The sequence below is a fragment of the Tachypleus tridentatus genome, chromosome 8 (assembly GCF_004210375.1).
Source record: "Tachypleus tridentatus isolate NWPU-2018 chromosome 8, ASM421037v1, whole genome shotgun sequence".
Lineage (NCBI taxonomy): Eukaryota > Metazoa > Arthropoda > Merostomata > Xiphosura > Limulidae > Tachypleus > Tachypleus tridentatus.
The window spans coordinates 26,611,081-26,623,210 of NC_134832.1; the positions used below are offsets into that span (position 1 = coordinate 26,611,081).

The 12,130-nt window shown below is 36.9% G+C and overlaps 1 protein-coding gene across 1 annotated transcript in view; it reads left to right on the forward strand.

Annotated features, from left to right (window-relative positions):
- Positions 1–12,130, forward strand: part of LOC143222022 (cyclin-dependent kinase 14-like) — a 141,147-nt gene that overhangs the window by 24,679 nt on the left and 104,338 nt on the right. Inside the window, exon 2 of the mRNA XM_076447834.1 lies at positions 8,349–8,432. Coding sequence (XP_076303949.1) covers positions 8,349–8,432 — 84 coding nt within the window. The remainder of the gene's footprint in view (positions 1–8,348; positions 8,433–12,130) is intronic.

The following is a 12,130-nucleotide window of genomic DNA, read 5'->3' on the forward strand; positions in this document are numbered from 1 at the left end:
GAAGTACTCAACAACCCTACATGATGTTTATCAAGCCGTTTTATGATGTTATGATGTTCATAATTAATACGGACTGCATGATAACAAGGTTCTTATATGTGCTGAAGAAATACAGTGCTGTTGTCGATGGTTCTTCTTTTTTCACCATTAAATAAATCCTGACTTTCAGTTTATAATGAAGATCCGTGATGACGAGAAAACTCACTTGTAGAGAAAATTTATATATTTAAAAACGGCTGAACCTGACGATGACTGAAGAAGGTCGAAACGTTGTTTGCTCCTCTATTAGTGCCTTCTCTACCATACCAGCCGTTTTTAAGTACATAATAATGATAATCACATATTAAACATCAGACAATTCCACTTGCCTTGAAAAACTTCTGATATGTTTGACGATTAATTGAAACTTTTATTGATAGTAAAAAGAAATATTTAATAATAACAACAAAAACAAACTTAAAGCAAGTGGCCAACTCATGGTTAACGTAAATTAATAATTTTTATTGGTAGTAAGTTCCTTAATCTAAGAGAGCAAACCGAGCTTACGTCTCGCGAAGCTCACATTAGGCCTAAATCATAGATTGATGAATGTAAAAATAGGCTAATGCGTATTATAGTCAATGAGTTACGACTTAAAACCTGCAATTTCCTGAATTACTTCTAAACCACTGACATAGAACGAAAACGATAATATATGCTTGATCAACGTGCGGTCTGTCTAACCAAACGTACTTTAGCATGAAAATAACCGTGATACTTTTATTTCGTTATTAAAAGGTTTAGTAGATGTGATTTCAAAGCCAATGTAACACAAAGTATTTAATGGATTATTGATAAAATGCATTTTAGCTCAACTGTTTGTGAGAGATATAATCGGAAATTCAATATATTTGGAACGTTAAACTCTTGGTTTCTTCAAGACGTCGAGGGAATTATCCAGCAGAGGTTGTATTCGTGCAAGAAAGAAAGGGAAGATGTTTCATTTAGAACGTGTGTAGTTTATTAAAAAAGAAAAGTGAAACTTCTATTGACAAGACCGTGCAGAAAATCGAATGCTGATCGATTCTGAATAATTCATTAAAAAGGGGTTTTGTTTGCAGTAGTTAAATTTTGGAACAATCTTTACTTTGAAGTTTTGGCTGAGCTTATTTTACTTTTAGTGTACTTGCAGTAATGTCACTATAATTATGACTAATTTATAAAAAGGAATAACGAATAATTTCAGTTTCTATTACTGTCAAGGTGAAAAAGATGTAAGCTTATAATTTGTGAATATTTGTAGATGCACGAAAGAGAAAAAGAAAAGAGTTAGCACTTGTAGACTTTGGGACACTTTCATGTCATTTCAGAATTGTTAAAACTTGCAGTGAGACAGTTAAAACTCTATGTTGGTGTAGGGTTATTTGTTACATTAATTATTGATATTTATATTGAATGTTGTGAGGAACACTGTCAGATTCAAGTTAAGTACCAAAAGGAGAGTAATTAGGATTAACTTTTCTGTTTCGTAAGCGGATATATGCCTTATTGTTTCCTTGAAAGGGAGGTTAAAGGCCGCCAGGTAGCTCAACGTGGCTTTGCTCTAAAACAAGCAAACAAATTGATTTCCCATTAAAGTACACTTTGTTAATAATTTATAACATTCTTGTAAAACCTATCCATAACTTGGTTTTCTAACGAAATTGTCTTGGACGAAACCGATAAATATACGTAAATAACCTTTCATAGCCATGTCAAATCATTAAAGCTTGCAACACTGTGGCTTATGTACGATAACTAATTATCGTAAATCTACAGTTCTTTAAAACGTATCATAACGAATAACGGCAGAAAACACGTGTTTATAAATGGAGTTAAAGGAAACCATTTTAAAACAAGTTAAGGAATACGTTCTTACATTACCGTTTAATTTTGACTGTTTTGTAATAATTTTGTAGTATGTATGATTTGCATGTGGTTTGTTTTATTCGAAACGTGTGACGTGTACTTCGATATTCAATAATGAATTTCAAAATCTAAGTTGTTTTTTTATAATATTATTCCTTTATAACTTCTAGATGATTTCGTTCCAAAACTTCTATGAGCGTGGTTATTAAGGATTTGCGTATTTCTAATTAGACTAGTGTTGTATATATGTAGCTAAATTCGTGGTTTTATTACTCAAAGTTTTATCTAATGACTTGTTTATGCTGGTTTTAAAGTACGGTTTGACGTGATTAATCGTTGTGGTGTTGGGTGTTAAGTGCAAGACTTTTATCAGCTCGGACGAAACTGTAGTATTAACATGTATTGGGCGAAATATTGAGAGGATACTATGGTTTAACGTGCCGCTCTCGCGGTTTATATGATACAGTAATAAGGCATCCCGGTTAGTCTGGAATGGGTTGAAGCACGTTATTCTTAACAAGTCCTTAATGTGATTTCATCTAAAAATGTTCATTAACATTTAGCCACATTTATCTGTTGTGGGCCAGTGCTCACTAAAATTATACCACAAAATAGGCTAGATTATAACATGTAAAGTCTTGTGCGATACTTATAAGTTTATAATATATGTTTACAAGGTGTGTACAATATCAAAACTAACAAAACGTGCTTCCTTTTAAAGTAGAAAGTGTGACGTGACATTATGAAATTCATACTGAAAATATTCGTAATCGTCAAAAACTGGTTGTCTTTAAGAAAAATATTCAATATTCTTGTCGACTGGAGCGAATAAGTACACATAATACAGAATGTTTAAGACTATATAAGTACACGTAATATAGAACGTTTGTTAAGACTATATAAGTACACGTGATATAGAACGTTTGTTAAGACTATATAAGTACACGTGATATAGAACGTTTGTTAAGACTATATAAGTACACGTAATATAGAACGTTTGCTAAGACTATATACGTACACGTAATATAGAATGTTTGTTAAGTGTGTTAATGTGTGATCCATATGATGTACAAACAATTTATGCCCATTTGGAGTAGATTCTCTCTTCGCAGCATGCTTTAAATGGCAAACCGCAACGAGACTCGTTTGAACAAAAATAAATAAAATTAATGTTTAAACTACACGTTAACGTTTATCACCTGTTTGTTCGTCATCACTTGGTTATCGTATTGTGTAACGCGTATGTTCTTGATAATTTCATGTGATGTCTTCTGGTAAAATACCATGCATAATTCATAATTTGTGCCTGTTTATCGTTAACGATAAGTTAGCTGTTCGAAGCGGTTGTATTAAAATTTATTATATATACTGGGGCTATTGTTTCTTCAAAACACTATGTATATGATGAATAATGCATTAATTTATACATATATAAACTCTAAGACAATAAGATAATACCGGAACCTTTTTTTTTCTTTGTTTCAGAAACTACGGTTTTAATAACGTGTTGTGGGAATAACGTTATTACGCATGCGGGGATATGTTTGTCTAGTTAAGAAAATAGGTTGTAATTAGTTAACACAAGGGAAAGTTACAAAAAAAGATAAGACTGCTTTCGCCATTTTAGAGACGAGAGCGCAGTCGTCAAAATGTTCCTTGTAGTAGGTCCTCGGAAACACTCGATTGAAAAAAAACGCAAAGTCCTATGTGTAGAAAGATACATCACAATGAAAGCGAAACTGACCATTTTATAATTTTAAGTAGTCATGCGGAATTAACAAAATCAGTACAAAACATTAGTAATTTTGCTTTATCTGATCAAAAGTGTCCTAGAGCGTTTCTGTAAATATACATTTAAGATGAATCTGTAGATAATGTTATGTACTTTCAGTTTCACTAGTTTTTAAAACCCTGTAATTACAGTTCCAGGCTGAGGATCCTAAGGTCTGAAGTCATTCGCAGATGACTAGTTGACTGCCCTCTATTCAACTGTGTTTTTATTCTTTTGTTATGAATGGATAAACCTGAACCTTATAAGAACTTCTGACCTATGGTGTCCATGTTGAAAATACTAAATGACTGTCTGGACTTCGCTTGAATATACGTGAAGCCTGTTTATTAATTTGTTATTTTCTTTCTAAGCAACAAAATATGTTTATGTCAGCTTATGTTATTTTTATCATTTTTCGCGAACTTGTCTTTTCACAGTTCTCTTCTTAAATGCTTTATTGGTGTACTGTCGGAAATCGCGAAACAATTGCGGTTAAAATAGTCAGTATCTTTTATTGTAACAATAGTTTTCTAAAAACAAGATTTCTGGAATAATACAAAAGAATTTAACCGCAGACACTGAAATCTACGAGTCTTTGTCTTAGGCCTAACATTCATTAATACTTGCCTCCCCCCCCCCCAATGGCACAACGGCATGTCTGCGGACTCGCACCGCTAAATAGCTACACAAAGGGCTTAATTTCAAATAAACAAACAAATTCATTAATACTGTATTAAGTACTAATAAGTACATTCAATAAAGAGATAAATTAACTCACTAATTTGTGTTCATTTTGTGCTTTAATTGGAACTAAACTTTACCGTACAAAATATCTAATAGAGTATATTTATATTCACATGCGCATTTAGATAATAAAGGGTTCCCCGCTGATACAGCGGTAACTCTACGGATTTAAAACTATACAATCAGAGGTTCGATTCCCCTAGATGAACTCAGCAGATAGCCCCATGTGGCTTTTCTGTAAGAACACACACACAAATAATAAAGATAACTCTACGGATTTAAAACTATACAATCAGAGGTTCGATTCCCCTAGATGAACTCAGCAGATAGCCCCATGTGGCTTTTCTGTAAGAACACACACACAAATAATAAAGATACGTGAGCAGGACATAAAAAACAACTGAGTATTATTATTATAAATGTATGAAGTTATGTAATTTAGAAAATTGTAGCAAAATTGTTAAAAATAGTAGCCAAAGAGTTGGCGGTGGGTGGTGATGACTAGCTGCCTTCCCTACAGTCTTACACTGCTAAATTAGGGACGATTAGCGAAGATAGCCCTCGTGTAGCTTTGAGTAAAATTCAAAACAAACCATGTATCATTACTACAGTTTGTTTACGAGAAGCCAGTATTTAGCGATGAATAAGGTATTTAGGATACTTAGAACGTCACAATATAACACTTTCCTGGTCAATTTATATTTTAATGATTTTGTGTCTTTGTTATATTTTACTGTTCGTTATTTAATACATTCCCACAAAGCTACATAAAAGCTGTTTACGTCAGCCTTCCCTGATTTTGAACTGATAATCGAGATGGTTAACAGAGCTTACTGTTATCTCTTGGGCTACTCTAATATAATAATGAGAATTGATCATCACTCTTATAATCCACACAAAGTATTGACCATGATTATTCATTCATGGTTCGCGTTCCATGAACTCTAGGACACAATCCGTCGTACTGACTATTAGGGACCTGCATGATATGGTGGTCAGGGCATTCGACTAATAATCTTCGGATCGCGGTTTCGAATCCCTGTCACACCAAATAACCTCTCCCTTTCAGCCCTGTGAACATTATAATTAATGTTGGGTGGCGTTTACTATCAGCCTTTCCACTAATCTTTCATTGCTAAATTAAAAACGGCTTGGCCCGTCATGGCCAAGCGTGTTAAGGCGTTCGACTCGTAATCTGAGGGTCGCGGGTTCGCATCCCCGTCGCGCCAAACATGCTCGCCCTTTCAGCCGTGGGGGCGTTATAATGTGACGGTCAATCCCACTATTCGTTGGCAAAAGAGTAGCCCAAGAGTTGGCGGTGGGTGGTGATGACTAGCTGCCTTCCCTCTAGTCTTACACTGCTAAATTAGGGACGGCTAGCACAGATAGCCCTCGAGTAGCTTTGTGCGAAATTCCAAAACAAACAAACAAACAATTAAAAACGGCTTGCAAAATTAAAGACAAAGTAACCATAAGGTTACGACTCGCCGTTGTTTTTTGCACTTAGTTTTTTTATGCATATCCTATTTAGATAGGCGAGTTTTGTACGAGAATACAGTGAATCATTCATTTTTATCTATATAAAAAGGAATAAATCCTGTTATTACAGTTCGCACCTTAGAAAATGATGCATATTTCTATGTAAGTTGTAGGATAATTTTCAATTATATGTTGTTTATTGTTGCCCTCTGTACTTAAAATGTAGCTTGCATAACTGTATACGTTAAAGCGAAAATTAGAATACATTAATTAAAAGCTACAGTTGTCTTCGTAATACACTTATCTAAAATTATATTCATGAAGTTTAATGTTTCGTTTGGAACCATACCTCTCGCGTTTTATCGTAGTTCTTTCATTAAAAGGCGTGAATATAAAATATATAAATATACGGAATGAAAGAAACGTTAATAAATATTTAGTTTGATTGTTACTTGTATATTATAAAAATCTGTGATTTATTATCTAGAACCGAAATCTAATGTCTGTTTAGCGAGCTTTTCAAATGCAACAAAGGAAAGAAAAAAAACAAAATGTGGTGTATTGAAAATAAGGGTCATAATAAAATGGTCAGCTAGTGTATATGTGTCTCCTTTTAATGTCACTATCATTGTTACGCGTTGAAAACAAAAGTATCTAAAATTAACAAAACATATTTGTTGTATGATTACTCAATTTTAAAGTGTATACACACGATAGCATGCAGTGCCATTTGGTCTGATGTGTTTCGTTTGGCCTCTGTCGTCAATAACAGCATAGTCATGTCCTTCTTTGTACGATAATTATCCTCTATAGTTGCAATAGGACACGGTGAAACTTGTACTGAAATTACGCTATCATTGATGTCGAGAAACCCACTTGTTGAGAAATTTATATGCAAAAACGGCTCGTTTGGGTTGAGAAAATATTTTACATAGAAGAGCGAACAACGTTTCGACCTTCTTCGGTCATCGTCAGGTTAAAAACATCTTTGTAATAAAATATATTAATAAAACTAAAAGGTAACAACATTCAACATATAGCATGACCGATATTTTTTTAATTAAAGTAAAAAATTAATACATCTTACTCAGAGATCTCGGAAACAGTAGCGGTTAGTTTGAACAAATGTTGCAGAAGTTGGTTGGTTGATTTGGTGTTTTTATAGCACAAAGCAGCTAGGCTATCTCTGCCAATTTGAAGAAGTAGAATTACTAAAAGAACGTTAAATGATTTTGTTTTTGAACTGTTGATATGAAAAGAGTTCGTGTGGGTGGCTACATTCATGTTATGATAATGTATTTCCTTTCTGTAGCTTCAAAACATTTGTTGTTATGATTACTCAATTCTAAAGTGTTTCGTCTGGCTTCTGTTGTCAATAACAGCATAGTGATACCCTTCTTTGTACGATAATTATCCTCTATTTTTGCATGTCATCAGCAAATTTACAATAACGTTGAACAAAATTATTTGCACTCTTTGGGGTGTGGTTGAAAGACAACGCCCATGTATCACAAAATAGACAATTATTTATTTACCCAATGGCTCAGCATGGCCAGGTGGTTAAAGTACTCGATTCGTAATCTGAAGGTTGCGGGTTCGAATCCCCATCATACCAAACATGCTCGCCCTTTCAGCCGTGAGGGGGTTATAATGTAACAACAGTCAATCCCACTTTTTGTTGATGAAAGCGTAGTCCAAGAGTTGGTGGTGGGTTGTGATGATTAGCTGCCTTTTCTCTAGTCTTACTTTACTAAATTAGAGATGGCTAACGCAGATAGCTCTCGTGTAGCTTTGCCCGAAATTCAAAAAACAAACCTGTTTACCCATAAAGCATTATGTCTACTTAATGGACATCTAACTATGATTTGTGGTGTTAAATCGTTGACAATTTTTTTTACAGAGCCCGTCATGGCTAGGTGGTTGGGGCACTCAAAGGTCGCGGGTTTGAATCCTCGTCACACCAAACAGCCGGTGGAGGATTATAATGTGACAGTCAGTCCAACTATTCGTTGGTAAAAGAGTAGATCAAAAGTTGGCGATTGGTGGTGATAACTAGCTGCTTTCCCTCTTGTCTTCTACTGATAATTTATGGACGGCTAGTGCGGAGAGAGATCGTGTAGCTCTGCAAGAAATTCATAACAAACAAATTTACTTTTATGGTTCAAACTTACGTAATGAACCATTGAAAGGTTTACGCGCTTGTGTTTTGTTTGTCGTTATCTTTCAAATCGAGTTATTTGTAGTTAAGAATGTTTGTTTTGCTAGTTGATGGTTTTGTACTTAAGTTCACATCCTTATCGTTTAGCAATAATCATTTAATTAAATTAGATACACCTTTAACATAAAGGGATTTTAAAATGATATAATGATTTTAATTGAAAACAAAGGAAAGTTTTCAATGTTTGATATACACTTATAGTTCATTTCTTAACACAGTTTAATCCATACTTGTTTTTGTTTTATGTAGATGTCAGCATGAGAGAGAGAAAAACGACGATTTCACGTATCCAAAAACTAAAGAAACGTTTTAGCTGCAGTTTCGGTCGACTCTGTGAGTATAGAACTGGTGTTGCTTGTACACTGGTTAAAAATATCTCGTGGAATTGTTTAAAATCTTTTTTTATAAATACTCTCACTTTCTTGAAACATTACTTGTGAAATTACCAGGTGTTCTTGTATCTCGAGCATCCACATCATTTTCACGATTTTTTAAAATATATAAACATTTAATGTATAAGCACAAAATATAAAGAAATACCGGAGTAATATCTTCCCATTCGTTCATTCAAATTTTATTTTCGCTTGTTATAATGACTTGCCCCCACCCCTATCAATGCTTCGCACGTATGCATCCACGTGCATTTGATGCTGGCAACGCTACAGTACCTGAATTTTGAATTAAAAGAATATTATGTTTTATATATTTACGTTTTACTGTAAAACCGGAGATCCTTGCCTGATAAAGTGTTTTTACGTGTTCTAGTTTTGGGCGAGTCTTATTGGATCTGTTGAAAATAATGTAAAGTCCAGGCTGTGTAATAATAACAAATCAATTTCATTTATTACGTTTGCTACAAGCTGTTGTTACTTAGACACAACTAGTAGGCCTAAATTCACAAAATAAAATCTAATAGAAATTTCTCTTTAGTCGTTCGAATAACTGAATAAATAGACTTGATCAATCTTTCCCTAACACTGAACAATGTTTCTGACACTGAATTCATGAACTCGTTAAATAGTTCACAGAATTCTCATTAATTTATTCATTACCCTACATTCAGTACTGAATGGTTCATCAATTTTATGTAAAATGTAAACTTGTCTTTTATATACTGCCAGAAACAGTAGCGTGCACAGTGTGTAGCTAGGTGGGCTGAAGCCCCTTACCCTATGACCTTAAACTATCCTCTTTTCTCTATCAACAACTAGGGAAAACCACACCTGATTCTAAACCCTGCTTGCTACAAGCTGTTAAGAAAAAGAAATTAGTATTAAAACGAACGGCACACAGTGACTTGCAGGACTTTTATATTTAAAAAAATTGTGGTATTCTGTTAAGTGTTAATACCGTTGGCTGTGGTTTCGCTAGATAGTAGATAGGGACAGTGGGAATCTCGTTAATCCATTCATGCGCGTCACTAATTAGATGACGAGGCATTTGGCTATCGATATTTTACAATTACCCAATTTTACGTCAGGGTCGACGATATCGACAGATGCCGATAGTGAGGACGCATAAAGATCAATTCATTTGCACATTATACCTACATTGGTCTAACGACAAGAGGCTGTTTAAATTTCGTCATGTGTTGTGGGCGGTAATTGCCTTACCGGGAGAGGTGTTTTTCATTGTTCGCCTTCCACAATACATCTAGGGTGTAAAGCATCGCACGTCGGCACAAGAACTCTTCAAAATATTTAGATCTTATATCCAGGTCCGCCAGTACTTCCGTGTTTCTCGGATACCAGGCACCGCGGGCACCAATTGATAAACCGTGGAAAACAATAGAAGTTGCACCAGTTAGATCTTTAATTTGTGGTGCGAGCTCTTCATAGCGGGCGACCTTGGAATTATACGCTTCCTCTAGGGAGCTATACATGAGTTCGTATCGGACCGTCACATCAACAACCACCGCTTTTTCCTCACGATGGAAGATCAGATCCGGTCTCCGACGCTCACCATTGCCTGTCTCAATGGTGGGTTCTACGATAACTTTCCATCCTTTACTTACACATTCTTTTATTAGATGGTCACAGATCTTGTTGTTACGCCGTGTCCTCATAGATTTTAATTTAGGACACTGACCACTTAGATGACATATGGTCTCTCTCGGGGCAGAGCAACCCCGGCATTTCGCAACGTCTTTATTAGTTCTCAGGTTCCCTCGACTGAGGGCTTCCCTTGTGGGATATACATTTGCCCTTAAAGCAAGACACTTCACCCAGTGGTGGTCCTTCATACCCACCGGTTTAGGTAACCAGTGGTTGGCAGATCTTGAACCTTTGAAGAGACTTACACCGTGCCCTTGCAGGGCAAGACCTTCCCAGCGCTTCCTTTCCATATCTCTCCAATTAGAATGATATGTTCCAGAAGACTGTTCGGGCTTTGGGATCGGAAGTCCCGCCTTTAAGGCAATGCTTTGGATGTTATCGAGTACTTTCTCAGTTTGGGCTATATATCTAATTGTTTTGTCCGATGAATGGACATGTCTTAAACATGTCTTGATCTTAAGAGTTGGAACCAGACTTTCCAACTTGACAAGTGCTAGGCCACTGTCTTTATAACGGGAATAGAGTAACCCGTCGGTCGTGCAAGGCGGAAGATGACACCAGCTCTTCACGGCCTTTTTAATTAAAGTGTCCAATTCCTTTAATAACTTACCACTCGATGCTCCCAATTCGAGTTGGTAAAGAAGCCGGGGGTACCGCAAATCGGTTGAGAATCTCAACCCGTTGGTGTGGCTTTAGCGGTACCCTCGAGATGTTATCTATCCACTTCTCGAGGAGAGGAAGTACAGGCTCGCTGTACACCCCGGTCCATGGACAGACATTGGCCCCTAGGTAACGGTAGGATTGTTCGGGTCCGATCATCGGGAGTCCTTCGCCATTAACTGTCCAAGGAGAACAATTATTGACGGTAAAGGTCTTACTGGACCCCCTAATCAGCATTCCGGCACTCTTCGAGATGTTCAGTGAGAGGCCGTTACCCAAACAGTAGTCGTTCACCGTGTCCAACATTTCCTGTAAGCTAGCATGATCTTTAGCCAGCACTGCCATATCATCAGCATACGCCAAAGTAGAAACTGGATCCAGCTTCTTGTTTAGCGATATGCCTCGGCCAACCTCTTCGATCTTACGGATGAGAGGATCCAGGGCAATGTTGAACAAAATAAGGGGCATGGGGTCCCCTTGTTTAACGCCTCTGAGGAGGCGAATAGGTTTGGTATTCTCGATACCAACCCTAAAAGTCGTTACACCATCTTGATACATGTCACCCACAAGTCGGACGAAATGCGGGTGGACATGAAATCTGGCAAGGCTGGCTAGAAGATGTTCGTGGCCAACCGTATCAAAGGCTTTACACAGGTCTAAAAAGGCCATAGCCAGAGTCCCATGTTGCTTGGCTTTCCTCATGATGGAACGGAGCAGAAAGATGTTGTCTCTGCAACCCGCTTGAGGAATAAAACCACGCTGTCTGGGATTTATCTGCACGACCTGGCCTGCTCGAGGCGACGGGCCATAATCCTGGAATATAACCTAAGCACGATAGAGGATATCGTGATAGGTCTCCAGTTTTTGACCTCGTGCAGATTACTCGATCCTTTCGGAAGGAGCACCGACTTATTGACCTTCATGCATTCGGGAATGCGGCCTGTGAATAACCAGATGTTGTACAGACTTGCCAAGGAGGCGTCGATACCATACTTAAGGCGGTAGAGTAAGAAAGGAAGAGTGATCTTATCGGGACCGGGAGCCCCTCTCTTCATGCCTCGAAGTGCCAGACTCACTTCGGAAGATGTTATCGGTTCCAGAATATTAGTGTTGTCTGCCCTAGGTGGAAGTGGACAGCCGTCAAAATTGACGTTATTATTAGCAACACCGTAGACCTGATCGTAATAGTCTTTCACCTGATCTTTACTGAGTGGACATCTGACAGCATCCCGGCCGTCTAATATCTCCTCAGCTAGGCGTTTTCGTTCGAAATCGAACATTTTCTGGAACCTTTTAAAGCGTTCTACTCTGTGGAAC